This window comes from Capricornis sumatraensis, chromosome 20, assembly GCF_032405125.1.
Source record: "Capricornis sumatraensis isolate serow.1 chromosome 20, serow.2, whole genome shotgun sequence".
In the NCBI taxonomy this organism is placed as follows: Eukaryota; Metazoa; Chordata; class Mammalia; order Artiodactyla; family Bovidae; genus Capricornis; species Capricornis sumatraensis.
The window spans coordinates 52,726,340-52,741,639 of record NC_091088.1 but is presented as its reverse complement, the minus strand read 5'-3'; the positions used below and the strand labels follow the sequence as shown (position 1 = coordinate 52,741,639).

Sequence of the window (15,300 nt, the reverse complement as noted above, 5' to 3'; positions counted from 1 at the left end):
GGAAATAGATGGGGAAACAGTGGAAACAGTGGCTGACTTTATTTTGGGGGGCTCCAAAATCACTGCAGATGGTGACTGCAGCAATGAAATTAAAAGATGCTTACTCCTTGGAAGAAAAGTTATGACCAACCTAGATAGCATATTGAAAAGCAGAGACATTACTTTGCCAACAAAGGTCCGTCTAGTCAAGGCTATGGTTTTTCCAGTGGTCATGTATGGATGTGAGAGTTGGACTGTGAAGAAAGCTGAGTGCCGAAGAATTGATGCTTTTGAGCTGTGGTGTTGGAGAAGACTCTTGAGAGTCCCTTCGACTGCAAGGAGATCCAACCAGTCCATTCTGAAGATCAGCCCTGGGATTTCTTTGGAAGGAATGATGCTAAAGCTGAAACTCCAGTACTTTGGCCACCTCATGTGAAGAGTTGACTCATTGGAAAAGACCCTGATGCTGGGAGGGATTGGGGGCAGGAGGAGAAGGGGACGACCGAGGATGAGATGGCTGGATGGCATCACTGACTCGATGGACGTGAGTCTGAGTGAACTCCGGGAGTTGGTGATGGACAGGGAGGCCTGGCGTGCATGGGGTCGCAAAGAGTTGGACACAACTGAGCGACTGAATTGAACTGAACTGATGAGGAATAACATCAGGGTATAAAGTAAAAACACCTGTGCTACAGGCATGGGTGTAAAAAATTTTATCAACATTGCAAGTGAAGTTTAAACTGGACTTCCCTGGTGGTCCAGTGGCTAAGCTGACACACTCTCAATGCAGGGCACCAGGTTTGATCCCTGGTCAGGGAACTAGATCCCACAAACTGCAATTAAGGATTTGTATGCCACAACGAAAACTGAAGATGCCACATGCTGCAACTAAGACCCACCTCAGCCAAAGAAATATTAAAAACAACAATAAGTGAAGTTTAAAAACAGAATCACTAGCTTGGATTAATATCAGTTTGGAGTAAGAAATCAGGTACCATACTTAGATCAAAAATCAGTGAATTCATCACTGGTCTGAGTAATTTTTTTTTCTTTAGGCCTAAGTAAGTTTAGAGTAACCCTGGGGAATTTTCTGGAATAAGTTATAACTTAATCCTCAGAAAGTATTAAAATAAGTATTCCTACACCTCCAGAAAATGAGAATAAAGGAATGATGATGTGAATTTGTCTTACAATATTAATATATTTTAGATTAGATATAATGCAAGTTTGAGTGTTTTAAAACCATTATACTTGTGCTCAAGGTTTGAAGTATTCAATTATACTAAATCTCTTAAGTTGTTCAGAGGGAATTTATCTTGCTCAGATGGTAAAAAGAGTCTGCCTGCAATGTGGGAGACCTGAGTTTGATTCCTGGGTCAGGAAGATCCCCTGGAGAAGAAAATGGCAACCCACTCCAGTACTCTTGCCTGGAAAATCCCATGGATGGAGAAGCCTGGTGGGCTACAGTCCATAGGATTGCAAAGAGTTGGACATTACTGAGTAACTTCACATTAAGAAAAGTAATTTTCACATTTTTAGCAGATATAAGTATTATCTTATATATAATTATATATATATTATAATATACAATCTATTTCTGCTTTATTGACTATGCCAAAACCTTTGACTGTGTGAATCACAATAAACTGGAAAATTCTGAAAGAGATGGGAATACCAGACCACCTGACCTGCCTCTTGAGAAACTTGTATGCAGGTCAGGAAGTTAGAACTGGACATGGAACAACAGAAAGTGAAAAAACAGTGAAGTCTCAGTCGTGTCCAATTCTTTATGACCCCATGGACTGTAGCCTACCAGTCTCCTCCATCCATGGAATTTTCCAGGGAAGAGTACTGGAGTGGGTTGCATTTCCTTCTCCAGGTGATCTTCCCAACCCAGGGATCGAACCTGGGTCTCCCACACTGCAGGCAGACGCTTTACCATCTGAGCCACTGGTTCCAAATAGGAAAAGGAGTACATCAAGGCTATATATTGTCACCCTGCTTATGTAACTTACATGCAGAGTACATCATGAGAAACGCTGGGCTGGAATAAGCACAAACTGGAATCAAGATTGCTGGGAGAAATATCAATAACCTCAGATATGCAGATGACACCACTCTTATGGCAGAAAGAGAAGAGGAACTAAAGAGTCTCTTGATGAAAGTGAAAGAGGAGAGTGAAAAAGTTGGCTTAAACTTCAACATTCAGAAAACTAAGATCATGGCATCTGGTCCCATCACTTCATGGGAAGGAGATGGGGAAACAGTGGAAAACAGTGGCTGACTTTATTTTTCTGGGCTCCAAAATCACTGCAGATGGTGATTGCAGCCATGAAATTAAAAGACACTTACTCCTTGGAAGAAAAATTATGACCAACCTAGATAGCATATTAAAAAGCAGAGACATTACTTTGCCAATAAAGGTCCATCTAGTCAAGGCTATGGTTTTTCCAGTAGTCATGTATGGATGTGAGAGTTGGACTATAGAGAAAGCTGAGTGCAGAAGAATCAATGCTTTTGAACTGTGGTGTTGGAGAAGACTCTTGAGAGTCCCTTGGACTGCAAGGATATCCAACCAGTCCATCCTAAAGGAGATCAGTCCTGGGTGCTCATTGGAGAGACTGATGTTGAAGCTGAAACTCCAATACTTTGGCCCCCTTATGCGGAGAGCTGACTCATTGGAAAAGACCCGGATGTTGGGAAAGATTGAGAGCAGGAGGAGAAGGGGATGACAGAGGATGAGATGGTTGGATGGCATCACTGACACAATGGACATGGGTTTGGGTGGACTCTGGGAGTTGGTGATGGGTGGGGAGGCCTGGTGTGCTGCGGTTCATGGGGTCACAGAGTCAGACATGACTGAGTGACTGAACTGAACCGAACTGATTATGTAATTTGACTATTAAATTATTGCATTATTAGTTGTTTCATTCCATGCATATACATACACATGTGAATCTATCACTTTTTCATAATGCATTTTCCTGATCTACTTTTATAGATTTCTCCAGAAAATGCCTAAGATTCTAACTGGTTTTAACTGTTCAGAGTGGCAAGTTCTCCATATCAAAGTTTACCTTCATATATCCAGTCAGATAAAACAGGAATATATTCCCCACACCTTTCTGTTCCTCATTACTCTGAATAGAAATGATTCACACTCTAAAAATTTTAGGCTCCAACTGCTTTAATCGTTAGTTGAAAATGGTGCATTCTTTCTGCCAGCAATGTCTTACCTAATATCTCCAGTTTCAAAGAAGTTACCCATAAGCTTCTTAAACCAAGTTTACAAGCCACCCACAAAAGAAGACCTCATTTACAATTCTATCTTATTATATTCTATCATATAATGTTTAAATCCACACTGAAAGTAGAAAACCAAATAATCCCTGTAAGATGAAGAGACATTCATTAAACTGAAAGATCCATTATTCTCTTAGCTGGCCAATCTTTATTTTAAAAAAGTATTTCATTGGAGTTCCTTGCTGGTGCAGTGGATAAAAATTCTCCTGCCTCAAAACAACAACAATGAATCTACCTGCCAATGCAGGGGACATGGGTTCCATCCCTGCTCCAGGAAGATTGCACAGGGCTCAAAGTGATTAAGCCCCTGTGCCACAACTACTGAAGCCCACACACCTAGAGCCCATGCTCGGCAATAAGAGAGGCCATCACAATAAGCCCAAGCACCTCAACAAAGAGTAGCCACTCACTGCAACTAGAGAAAGCCGTCACACAGCAATGAAGACCCAGTGTAGCCAAAAATAAATTAAAAAAAATTTTTTTATTGTGACATGCTGGATCTTTCATTGTGGTGCATAGGCTCCAGAGGCATGGGTTTCATAGTTGCAGCATGCAGGCTCTCCAGCTGAGGTATGCTGACTTAGTTGTCTCATGGCATGTGGGATCTTAGTTCCCCAACTAGGGATCAAACATGCATTCTCTGCATTAGAAAGTGGACTCTCAACCACTGGACCACCAGGGAAGTCCCCCAATATTTCTTTAAAGGTCTATAGCAAGTCCCTGCCACAAATGATTTTAATTCCCTAGGAGAAAGCCTGGTAATAAGTTTTATTAAGTGAATTTTTAAAAATTCTTATTGTGAAACAAACAAATATTAGTTTTTTATCAACAAATAAAACATAACAATTCTTTCAGATTTACGAAGGGTATTCAACTTTCATGTACTTGTTATGAGGTTTCTCCTCAGGATAAATAATTATGCCATATAAAAGATTTAAGGCCTTTTCACATGTGTAGCAAACATGGGATATACACATCAGGACTCTAATTCCAAGAGGCAAAAACTCAAATCAAATTAACTGAAGCAAAAAAAGAGGAAATTTATTGGATCACAAAAATGAAATTGTGAAATATGGTGTAGGTTTCAGACATGACTGGATCCAGATCAAACAACATCCTCATATTTCTGTCTGTTGTCTCCAATTTCTTTGTATTGGATTTATCTTGGGAAGGCTTTGTGTGGTAACAGAAAGGCTACTGGTGAGTTTTTATCAAATCCTTGACATTTGCAATTCCAGTGGGGGTGGGGAGGGTGCAGAAAGAAAACATCTTTTCTCATTACCCGTAACAGTACCTTCCTAGGGCTCTACTGGTCTAGACAGGGCCATTTGAAAACCCCTCATTTCTAGTTAGGTTGAGGAAAATAATTGATCACTGCTCTCCCTGATTAAATAATTTCATCAGAATGATAGGTACTGAGGATGAGTTAAGTCTCAAATGCAGCATACGACAGATCCAAAAGTAATAGATGGCTACTACTCAGGTTATTTCAAATAAGGGATGCTTGTGAACTGGAGACTTTTCCATATTTACTACATTCATATTAGTAGAATTACTAACTGAAGAATTCATTGATATTTATTTAATAAGGACCAAGTGGTGACTACATGTTTTCTTATTACACATAATCAGAGAGTTTTTATATTATGAATTTTCTGATGTCGTCTAAGGGTTGAAGCACGGCTAAAATTGTTCCCACATTCATTACAGTTATACGGTTTTTCTCCGGCATGAATTCTCTGGTGTAGCCTAAGGGACAAGACCTGATGGAAAGCCTTCCCACACTCATTACATTCGTAGGGTTTCTCTCCAGTATGAATTCTATGATGTTGATTAAGGTATGAGCCACAACTGAAGGCCTTCCCACATTTGTTACATTCATAGGGTTTCTCTCCTGCATGACTTCTTTTATGATGAATTAGAACCAAAGCATCACTGAACGCTTTCCCACATTTATTGCATTCAAAAGGCCTCTCTCCAGTATGAATTCTATGATGTCGATTAAGTTGTGAGTCAGTCCTAAAAAACTTCCCACATTTGATGCACTCATAGGGCTTTTCACCGGTGTGAATTCGCTGATGTTGATTAAGGTGTGAGCGATAGCCAAAGGTCTTCCCACATTCATTACATTTAAAGGGTTTCTCTCCTGTATGAATTCTCTGATGCAGAGTAAGGGCTATACGTCTGCTGAACGCTTTTCCACATTGATTACATTCATAGGGTTTCTCTCCAGTGTGAATTCTCTGATGTTGATTAAGGTGTGCGCTCTGTCTGAAGGCTTTGTTACATTCCTTACATTCATATGGTTTCTCTCCTGTGTGAATTCTCTGATGTTCAACAAGGAAGGCATAACGGCTAAAGGCCTTCCCACATTCATTGCATGCAAAGGGTTTCTCTCCAGTGTGGATTCTCTGATGTTGAGCAAGGTGTGCACTCTGTCGGAAGGCTTTGTTACATTCCTTACATTCATATGGTTTCTCCCCAATATGAGTTCTCTGATGCTCACTGAGAAAAAAGTCATGGCTGAAGCCCTTGCCACAGTCATTGCATGCATATGGTTTCTCTCTACTGTGAATTCTCTGAGGTTGAGTAAAATACGAGAAACAGCTAAAGGCATTGCCATATTCATCATATCCATGGGGTGATTTTCCAAAATGAGTTGCTTGATGTTGAGTAAATAATGAATGGAAACTTAAGATGTTTGCAAAATCATTACTTTCATAAGATTTCTCCCCAGGAGAAATTTCTACATCTTTACTAAGGTATGTGCTCTGGTTGAATTCTTCACATTCATTACCTATCAAAGATTCCTTCTCGGCATGCAGTCTTTTATGTTCAATTAGAACTGAATCTGGGGGGAACATTTTGTTAAAAATACCAAATTTATGTACTTGCTCTACTGGGGGAACTCTCTGTTGCGTTAAAAGTACCGACTTCAAGAGAATGTTTCTCTCAGAATTATTATATTCATTGTCTCTCTTCACAGCAGAGATTTCCTTAAGAGTTGCCACTTGCCTGAAATGCCTCTCCTGATTTCCTTGATGCTGCTCAAATTCAGCCTCATATTTCCAGGCTTCTCTGAAACTGGAACATTCAAGGCTATAACTTGTAAGTCTTTTTGTTATCACCCCCTGTGATATTTCCTCTTCATCAGTGTACCACTTTGGAGACAATGCCTTGATCTCATACCAAGACTCCCAGTCTGAAAAATATCAAGAAAACAAATGTCTCCTTTTCACCTTTGCAAGGAGAAAGAAAATCATTATAGAAGGAATTAAAGAATTTACTTGAGGGAAAGAGGACAGAAAGTAGTGGTTCTGACTTTTTTTTTTTATCAATTTACATTTCTGTCAGCAACATGAAATACATGTCTTCAAACTGATTCACACTGGCTACCATCATTCTAAAAATCTTTGCCCCTACAAGTAAAGAGTACCTCATTATTGTGTTACTTTGCAAGTCTCTGAAAATCGAGCATTTTCATATACATTTTTGTACCTTTTATATATTTTTGCATATATTTTAATTATACTGGCATCTTTTTTTAAGTGGTTTATAGAAGTCATTATAAATAAGGTGGTATGGCTTTATAAGTATTTTTCTCCCTGAAATAATCACTTTTTATTGTCACAGGTCATCTTCATTTATAATGCTTCTGATAAAGTTTGAACTCAAATCTCCCAGTCTTTTCATTATAGAGTCTGGCTTTGCAGTCACTTTAAGATTTTTCCAAAATCCAATATTATGCAAATATTATCCATAACTTTTACAAAAATCTTTTTGTACCACTAATTTGAAAAGCTATTTTAATCAAATACCAAATTCTCATATATACATGGGTGTATTTTTGAAATTTCTTTATTGTTCCACTGACCTATTTCACTGTTCTTATATCAGACCAATCTCATAGATAAAAGGCAAGATTCTTAAATATCAAAACTTGAATCAGGTAGTATATTAAATGAATAATACACATAACCAAGTAAGCAACTGAGAAATACATAAATTGTTCATCAGTAGGAAACCCTTTACTACATTATGATATTATTCTCTATACTTCCATGTTTTTTAATTCATCAATAAAAAATAAAAAAATATTTCCTGAAATAAAAACTCAAATCTCCATCCTGAAAGAGAATATATCTACTAGGAAAAAGTGACCCAAAATGGTCAAGACTGAAACATGCCCCACTAAAATGACTTTCAAATGAAAGAACCTTCTAAGAGATCAGAACAAAATATAAAGGTACTTACACAAAAGAGAAAATATCAAGCTGGCATCAGGATTCTTTGTAACAACATTCAATACCAATACACTATGAGAAACTTAAGAAAAGAATGGCCAACTATGAACAAGGTAGAGCTTAGGGGACATCATCTGCATGAACTCTTTTTGAGGAAATTGCTAAAGAACAGATTTCAGTCAATCAAGAGATGTCCAGAGAAACTTCAACAAAAGAAACTAGTGGAAAACACTAAATATATTTAGCTACAGAAATAAAACAGAAGAAAAAGTTAGGATAAATTTGAAAGAAAAATAAGTGAAAGAAAGTGAAAGTGTTAGTCGCTCAGTTGTCTTTGACTCTTTGAGACCCCATGGACTGTAACCTGCCAGGCTCCTCTGCCCATGGAATTCTCCAGGCAAGAATACTGGAGTGGTTTGCCATTTCCTTCTTCAGGGGTTCTTCCTGACCCAGGGATTGAACCTGGATCTTCTGCACCGCCAGCAGACTCTTTACCATCTGAGCCACCAGAACATGTGAATATAATATGCCTGGACAATGTAAAAACCATACAACTAACAAAATTTGGGAAGAGAGGGTGAGGAATATAATAAGGCTACTTTTTGACTCATCTGTAAAGCGAAAGTCACTCAGTCATGTCCCACTCTTTGCAACCCCATGGACTATACAGTCCATGGAATTCTCCAGGCCAGAATACTGGAGTGGGTAGCCTTTCCCTTCTCCAGGGCATCTTCCCAACCCAGGGATCAAGCCAGGGTTTCCCACATTGCAGGTGGATTCTTTACCAGCTGAGCCACAAGGGAAGCCCAAGAATACTAGAGTGGATAGCCTATTCCCTTCTCCAGTGGATCTTCCCGACCCAGGAATCGAACCAGGGTCTCCTGCATTGCAGCCAGATTCTTTACCAATTGAGCTATCAAGAAAGCTTTTTAGGAAGGAAGGATAACTTACCTTTTTCATCTGTAAAAGGTAAAAAAAAAAAAAAAAAAAAAGGCTAATTTTTAAAGCTGACCAATCAAGTAATAGAAGGAATAAACACTGTTTAAAGAAACATGAAGGTCTCTTTATGTTTTTCTTTAAACACTGTTGAAAGAAGGTAAACACCAGATCAAAAGAAAAATCTAATTATTATAAAAACTACAGTATTACACGACCAAAAAAAGGCTAGGAAAACAGACAAGTGAAAGTCTTTTTTTTTTTTTGAAAGTCTTTTTTAAAAACTGTAAAAATCAGAAAATATAAAACAATACACAGAATTAAGCCTAAACATACAAAAAAATATGGCTGGACTTTCACTTATTAAATTGAAATGATATCCAGACTGATATACTGCCTGTAAACCCCACAGTTAAATCAAAGTGATTTTACACAGTTGAAAATAAAAAGATGGGTAAAGGCCCTAAAGAAAGGATAAAAAAAGCAAGAATCAGATTCTCCCCAAGGGCCTTCAGAAGGAAAGCAGGCTTCTAATGTTTTGATTTTAGCCCTGCAAGATCCATTTTCAACTTCTGACCTCCAGAGCTATAAGATAATAAATCTGTGTTTTTTCAGCCACCAAATTTATGGTAATTTGTTACAGCAAAGCCATAAGAAACTAATACAGAAAGCAGACTGGTACAACTTTTTTGAGGAGGAATTTGGCAATTCCTAATACTACATATCCACTTACTTAGCAATCTTACATCTAGGAAACGACCCTGAAAATAACACTTCAACAACAGGAAAATATGTATGCACACAGTTAGTTATTGCAGCATTGTTTGTAATTGTAAACTACTGCAAACATCCTAAATGTCCACATACTAGAGAGTATTGAATAAATTACCATAATATCCACATGATGGGGTATTCTGCAGCCATTAGAAAAATGAAGCTCTCCAGGAGCTAATATGGAGTGATTCCCTGTACAGCTGACCCATGAACAATGCAGGGGCTAGGGACAAAACTTTACAGTCAGCCCTCCAAATCTGCAGTTCAGCATCCATGGATTCAACCAATCTCAAATTGTGTAGTATTTATTGAAAAAAATCTGCATGTAAGTGGATACTTAGATGCAAATCCTTGTTTCTTCAACTAATGTGCATGTATAACTTTGATAAAAACTCTATAAAGAAATCTAGAAGTGAAAAAAAAAAGAAATCTAGAAATGAATGTAATTCTGTCCATAAACAGGAAAGAAGTGTAAAGGAAGAAGATTCAAGGTTTAGGTAGAAGTAGGGGGTCCCCAGTGGCTCAGTGGTAAAGAATCCACCTGAAATGCAAGAGATGTGGGTTTGATTCCTGGGCAGGAAAGATCCACTGGAGGAGGGCATGTAAACCCACTCCAGAATTCTTGCTTGGAGAATCCCATGGACAGAAGAGCTTGGCAGGCTACAGTCCACAGGATCACAAACAGCCGGACACGACTGAAGTGACTTAGCACACATGCATACATCCTTGAGAGTATAACTTGATAGAAATAGAGCAGGAACAATCCCCTGATGCCCAGGGCAGCCACCTCAAGTGCAAGGCAGTCTTTTCATGACCACTTTGGCTGCCACCTTACAACGGCCCTCCCTGCCCAGTCCCCTGTCACTCACCTGCATGTTGACCATCTGACATCTCTCTCTCCACCATCCAAGGTTCCTTCCCTTGTTCCAATAAGGAGATCATGTTGGGCTTAGAAATGGAGAGTCCTGTTTATAGAGGAAGAAAAATGAGAACAAGCAAGAGACAGACAGATAGATAAACAAATCCACTTGCTATTGCTGTTCCAGTGACTCAATCCCTTGGTCACTAGGCAAAAAAGGATATTAGACAAAGGGCCAGAGAATAAAAAGAAGCTTGTACGGAGGATGAGAAAGACAAAGCTTCTGTTATAGCAGCAATTCTCAAAGTACTAAAGCAGAAAAGAACCGTTGTCTTAGAACCAAACAGAAATGCAAATTCTCAGGCTGCCCCAACCCAGACCCTACCAAATCAGAAATCACAATGGTTCTCAAATATTAATGAGCATCAGAACCATTTGGAGGGCTCATTAAAACCAGACTATTGGGGCTATTCCCAGATACTGTAGGTCTATAATGGGACCCCATGATTTGCAATTTTAAAAATTCCCACGACATACTCATGCTGCTATTTCAAACCATCATTCAGTAGCAAAAGGAACTACATTTATAACTCTGTGAAAATACTTCGAATAATTTCCTGGGAACAAGAAGTAGAAATCCAGCTAAGCATTTCAGATGCCCTAGATATTCCCAATGGAGGAAACTAATACACCTCATAGGGAAGATTTGAATTATGGGGGTATACATCCTTACCAAGCCATACCAAGTTCCTGTAGTTCTCCAACATGACATCTCTGTACAAATCCTTCTGAGATGAGTCCAGCCATTCCCATTCCTCTTGGGAAAAATTCAGAGCTACATCCTTGAAGGTCACCAATCCCTGAAATTTAAAAAAAAAATTCTTGAGACTTTCCAAACAGTGCAGTGGTTAAGACTCCATGTTTCCAGTGCAGGGGGTGTGAGTTTAATCTCTGGTCAAGGAATTAAGATCCCACATACTACATGTTACGAACAAAAAAAAAAAAAGAAAAAAATTTTTGTTTACCAAGTATTCCCAGACAGTCCAAGCATCTTCCTCCATCTCTATCAGAAGAATTTAACTCAATTGATCATCTCCTCCTTGAAATGCTTTCTCCTCTTGACTCCCAGGACCCACACACTCTTTTGGATTTCCTTCTACATCAGTCCTTCTCAGTCTCTTTTGCTGGTTCCTCCTCTTCTTGTCAGCCTTTTGTCAGCCTTTGAATGCCCTAAGCTCACTCCCTAGACCTCTTTCCTACCTATATTCATGACAACCTACCCTCAAGATAATCTTAACCTGTCCCATAGCTTTAACTACGCTGTGTTCAGTCAGTTCAGTCATGTCCAACTCTGTGACCCCATGGACTGTAGCTCGCCAGGCTCATCTGTCCATGGGATTTTCCCAGCAAGAATACTGGAATTGGTTGCCATGCCCTCCTCCAAGGGATCTTCTCCATCCAGGGATCGAACCCAAGTCTCCTGTATCTCTGCATTGCAGATGGATTCTTATATCACTGAGCCACTGGGAAAGCCCTTAAATACATTAACAACTCTCAAATTCACATCTCCAGTCCTAAACTCTAGATATATAACCAATACTCTACTTGGATATCCAACAGGTCTCTCTAATTTATCTGGAACTCAAATCTTGATTCTTATCTCATCCCAGCCCATCTTCCCATCTCAGTAAATAGCATGACCATATACACAATTGCCCAGGTCAAAAATCTTTGTAGTTATTCATGATTTCTTTCTTTCTCTCACACTCCACAACCAAACCCTGATCAAATGCCATATTTCCTATCTCCAATAGATACCCAGAATCTCACAAGCTCCAATGCCACCACCGTGATCCAAGCAGCTATCACCTTCCACCTGGATTACTAAGCATCTCCTGACTGGACTCCTTGCTTCCACTCTTACTTCCTTGCTTTTGATTTTCCTTCCTTTTAAAATATAAATCAGATCACATCACCAACACTCTAGTGGTTCTCCTTCACCCTTAGAACAAAAATCAAAGCTCTGGTCATGACTTTCAAGGGTCTGCTTAATTTGGTCCCCAGCTATTCCCCTAATCTCAAAGTGCATATTTTCCTCTGATGATACTGGCTTATTGCCATCCCTGAAATACACCAAACATGCTCCCACCACAGTAACTTTGCACTTGCTATTTCTTCTACCATTTTTTGTGTTTTTAAAATAGGAATTTAATTGCTTTACAATACTGTTTTAGTTTATGTTGTACAATGAAGCTATTGCATACATATATCTCTTCCCTCTTGGACTTCCCTCCTGCCCCACCCCATCACACCTTCTACTTTTAAAGCTCTTTCCCAGATCTCAACCAAACTTCCTCCCTATGTTCACTGAGGTTTCTCTTTGCTTAAATGTCACTTCCAAAAACAAACAAACAAACAAAAATTCCTTGACTTCCCTCGTTAAAAGGGCACTTGATAATCACACTCTGTCCTTCATTCCAACACAACAAATCACAATCCATCTAAAGATGAAACATTCTGTTCCATTATACATTTCAGCACAACACTGGGTTTAAAAAAAAAAAAAGATACTAAATGTTTTGTAGAAGGATTATCTGAACAAACAGTGGAGAGGGAGAAGTGAAGAGAGTGCTCACCAGACCACCTGGGACTCTCCAAAGTCCTAAAAACGGACATGGAATTTCTGAAAACAAATTGAAAACATCAACTTACCTGGGACATGGCTTTACACAATCCAACAGCCATTCTTCCTTCCTTCTTCAATTTTCTCTTTTGGAGAAAAAAAGTCCTGAAAAGAGGAGTTATAAGAACAACAACAACAAAAAAAAATGGAACAGCAGTCCTATGCTGAGACTCACAGAGAGGTTTCCTGCCCCCTTATGGTCCCTAGTTTCCTTATATGAACCAGTTGGTGCATCACAATGGAGGGAACTCCCTATTTTACCTAAAGAGAATCTCCTTCCCAGTTACTATTTCTCCTTATCTTGATTTCTTTTTCTTCTTAGCATTTAACATCACTGCACATGTTACTTTCTTTTTTTTCTGTTGTCTTCCCAAATAATAGTACCAGATTTAAGAGAGCCAGGATTTATTGGGTTCACTGTGTATCTCTGTGCTGTGCTTAACTGCTCAGTTGCTTAGTTGCTCAGTTCTTTGCAACGCCATGGACTGTAGCCTGCCAGGCACCTCTGTCCATGGGGATTCTCCAGGCAAGAATGCTGGAGTGGGTTGCCATGCCCTCCTCCGGGGGATCTTCCCAACCCAGGGATCGAACCCAGGTCTCCCACACTGCAGGCAGATTCTTTGCTGTCTGAGCCACCAGGGAAGTCCCTATGTATCTCCAGGGCTAGAATAATGCCAGAACCACTCCAAATGCTCAAAACAGATTTGATAGACAAATAAATAAATCTCAGTGAGGCTCCTGTAATATAAATAGCAATGTTACACCTATTGTATATGTCATTATCTTAATCTTCACAAAACTGCAAAGGTAGGTATTATTATCCCTATTTTACCAAGTGAAACTGAGGTTCAGAAAGCTTAGACAGCTTACTCAAACTCATAAGAGTCAAACTGCAGGGTGACTCAAAAACTGGTCCTCCAGACTTCCCTGATGGTGAAGTGGCTAAGACTCTGATTCCCAATGTAGGGGGCCTGGGTTCAATCTCTGTCAGGGAACTAGATCCCACATTACACAACTACGACCTGGCCCAGGCAAATAAATAAACAAAATAAATATTAAAACTCTGAGAGTCCCTTGGATTGCAAGGAAATCAACCCTGAATACTCACTGAAAGGACTGATGCTGAAGCTGAAGCTCCAATACTTTGGCCACCTGATGTGAACAGCCGACTCACTGGAAAAGACACTGATGCTGGGAAAGATTGAGAGCAGAAGGAGAAAGGGGCAACAGAGGATGAGGTGGTGGGATGGCATCACCAAATCAATAGACATGAGTTTGAGGAAACTGCAGGAGTTAGTCAAAGATACAGGGAAGGCTGGCGTGCTGCAGCTCCTGGGGTTACAAGTAGTCAGACACTACTTAGTGACTGAACAATAGCAACAATAATATTAGGGAAAAAAAACTGGTTCTCTTTCAAGAGACCACAGTGTTTGCATGGGAAATAATCAACATAACCTGAGAAATCAGTGCTATATGTTTTTTAGAGAAGCATATTTGGAGGTGGAAGATGTTACCTTAATTTCTCCACAGAAATTCAGCCTGAGGTAAACATGCCAAATTTCAACACCAAACCAATAAGAAACTGCACAGCCTGAAACAAGTTCTGTGTCTTCTCAGAGCCAACATTTCTTCACTCTGAAAACAAAGACAGTCGTGTTTGACTTAGAATTTAAGATATACAACCCCCTAATTCTGGGCTACTCTGCACTAGTCAACTCAATCTCCAAGAAAATTATTTATTTCCTTAGTGCAACGCAGCCTGAAATTGTCCACAAAGGCCTTTGCAACCTAAGAAGAAAATCAACGAAGTCTTTTCAGAATTGGGGAGCTCCAAGTAGCATCTACATAAAAGAAATATCTTTTAAATTTCTGTTTCAAATAGCTGTGCATCACAAATATTTTTCAAGTTTGAAAGAACCATCAGTCTCTGAAAGAAGGTGATGGAAAAGATGTGGGCTTTATATAGTCCCCAGGCACACACTGACTCTCCAGTCCTTTCCTCACTGGCTAGGTGACCTTGGGCAAATCAATCCAACTGCCAGAACCTTTCCTCATTGTTAAAATGCCTGAGCCAATTCCTGGCACAGAGAAGTGCCACCCTTGTTACCATTTAGATTTTACACACACGTTTGAAAAGGAAATGAGAACATCTTTCTTTATTAAAAAGTCAGAATCAAAAACTTAGTTCACTTAGTATGTGAGAAAAAGAGCCATGGATTAGCCTCTCTCAGCACTAAACATGGAAGAGTTTTGACACAGACAAACCTAAAATTTCAAAATCGATGGCCTAAGGACAGGAAGGCTGGGCTTTCCTCCCCCAAAGGCAGCCAATGTGAGAATGGTCTTACTACAATGCCTTTAGACTGGGTTCTGTGACTCACAAGGGGACGGAAGGAAGAGATCCAAATTAATTTCCATGTCCAGAAGGTCCTAGGCCAAGACCACAGACAATCCTCTCCAACACCCTCAGAACCCAGGGCCCCCATTTTTCACTTTCACAATGTGGAAAAGATCAAGAGTTG

The 15,300-nt window shown here is 39.5% G+C and overlaps 1 protein-coding gene across 1 annotated transcript; it reads right to left on the bottom strand.

Moving 5' to 3' along the window:
- Positions 1-4,372: 4,372 nt before the first annotated feature.
- ZNF527 (zinc finger protein 527) lies at positions 4,373-12,866 on the bottom strand. The gene is made up of 4 exons (XM_068991969.1): positions 12,808-12,866; positions 10,829-10,955; positions 10,106-10,201; positions 4,373-6,484 (listed from the first exon to the last, which is right to left on the bottom strand). Exons 1-4 carry the CDS (start codon positions 12,838-12,840, stop codon positions 4,911-4,913), a joined length of 1,830 nt encoding a protein of 609 aa, XP_068848070.1. The 5' UTR covers positions 12,841-12,866; the 3' UTR covers positions 4,373-4,910.
- Positions 12,867-15,300: the final 2,434 nt, after the last annotated feature.

Coding starts and splice junctions, on each gene's coding strand:
- ZNF527 (XM_068991969.1), bottom strand. CDS start 12,840: ATGGCTGTTGGATTGTGTAAAGCCATGTCCCAG. Junction 10,956..12,807: donor TGTGTAAAGCCATGTCCCAG/GTAAGTTGATGT, acceptor TTTAAATTTCAG/GGATTGGTGACCTTCAAGGA. Junction 6,485..10,105: donor GTCAGATGGTCAACATGCAG/GTGAGTGACAGG, acceptor GATATTTTTCAG/ACTGGGAGTCTTGGTATGAG.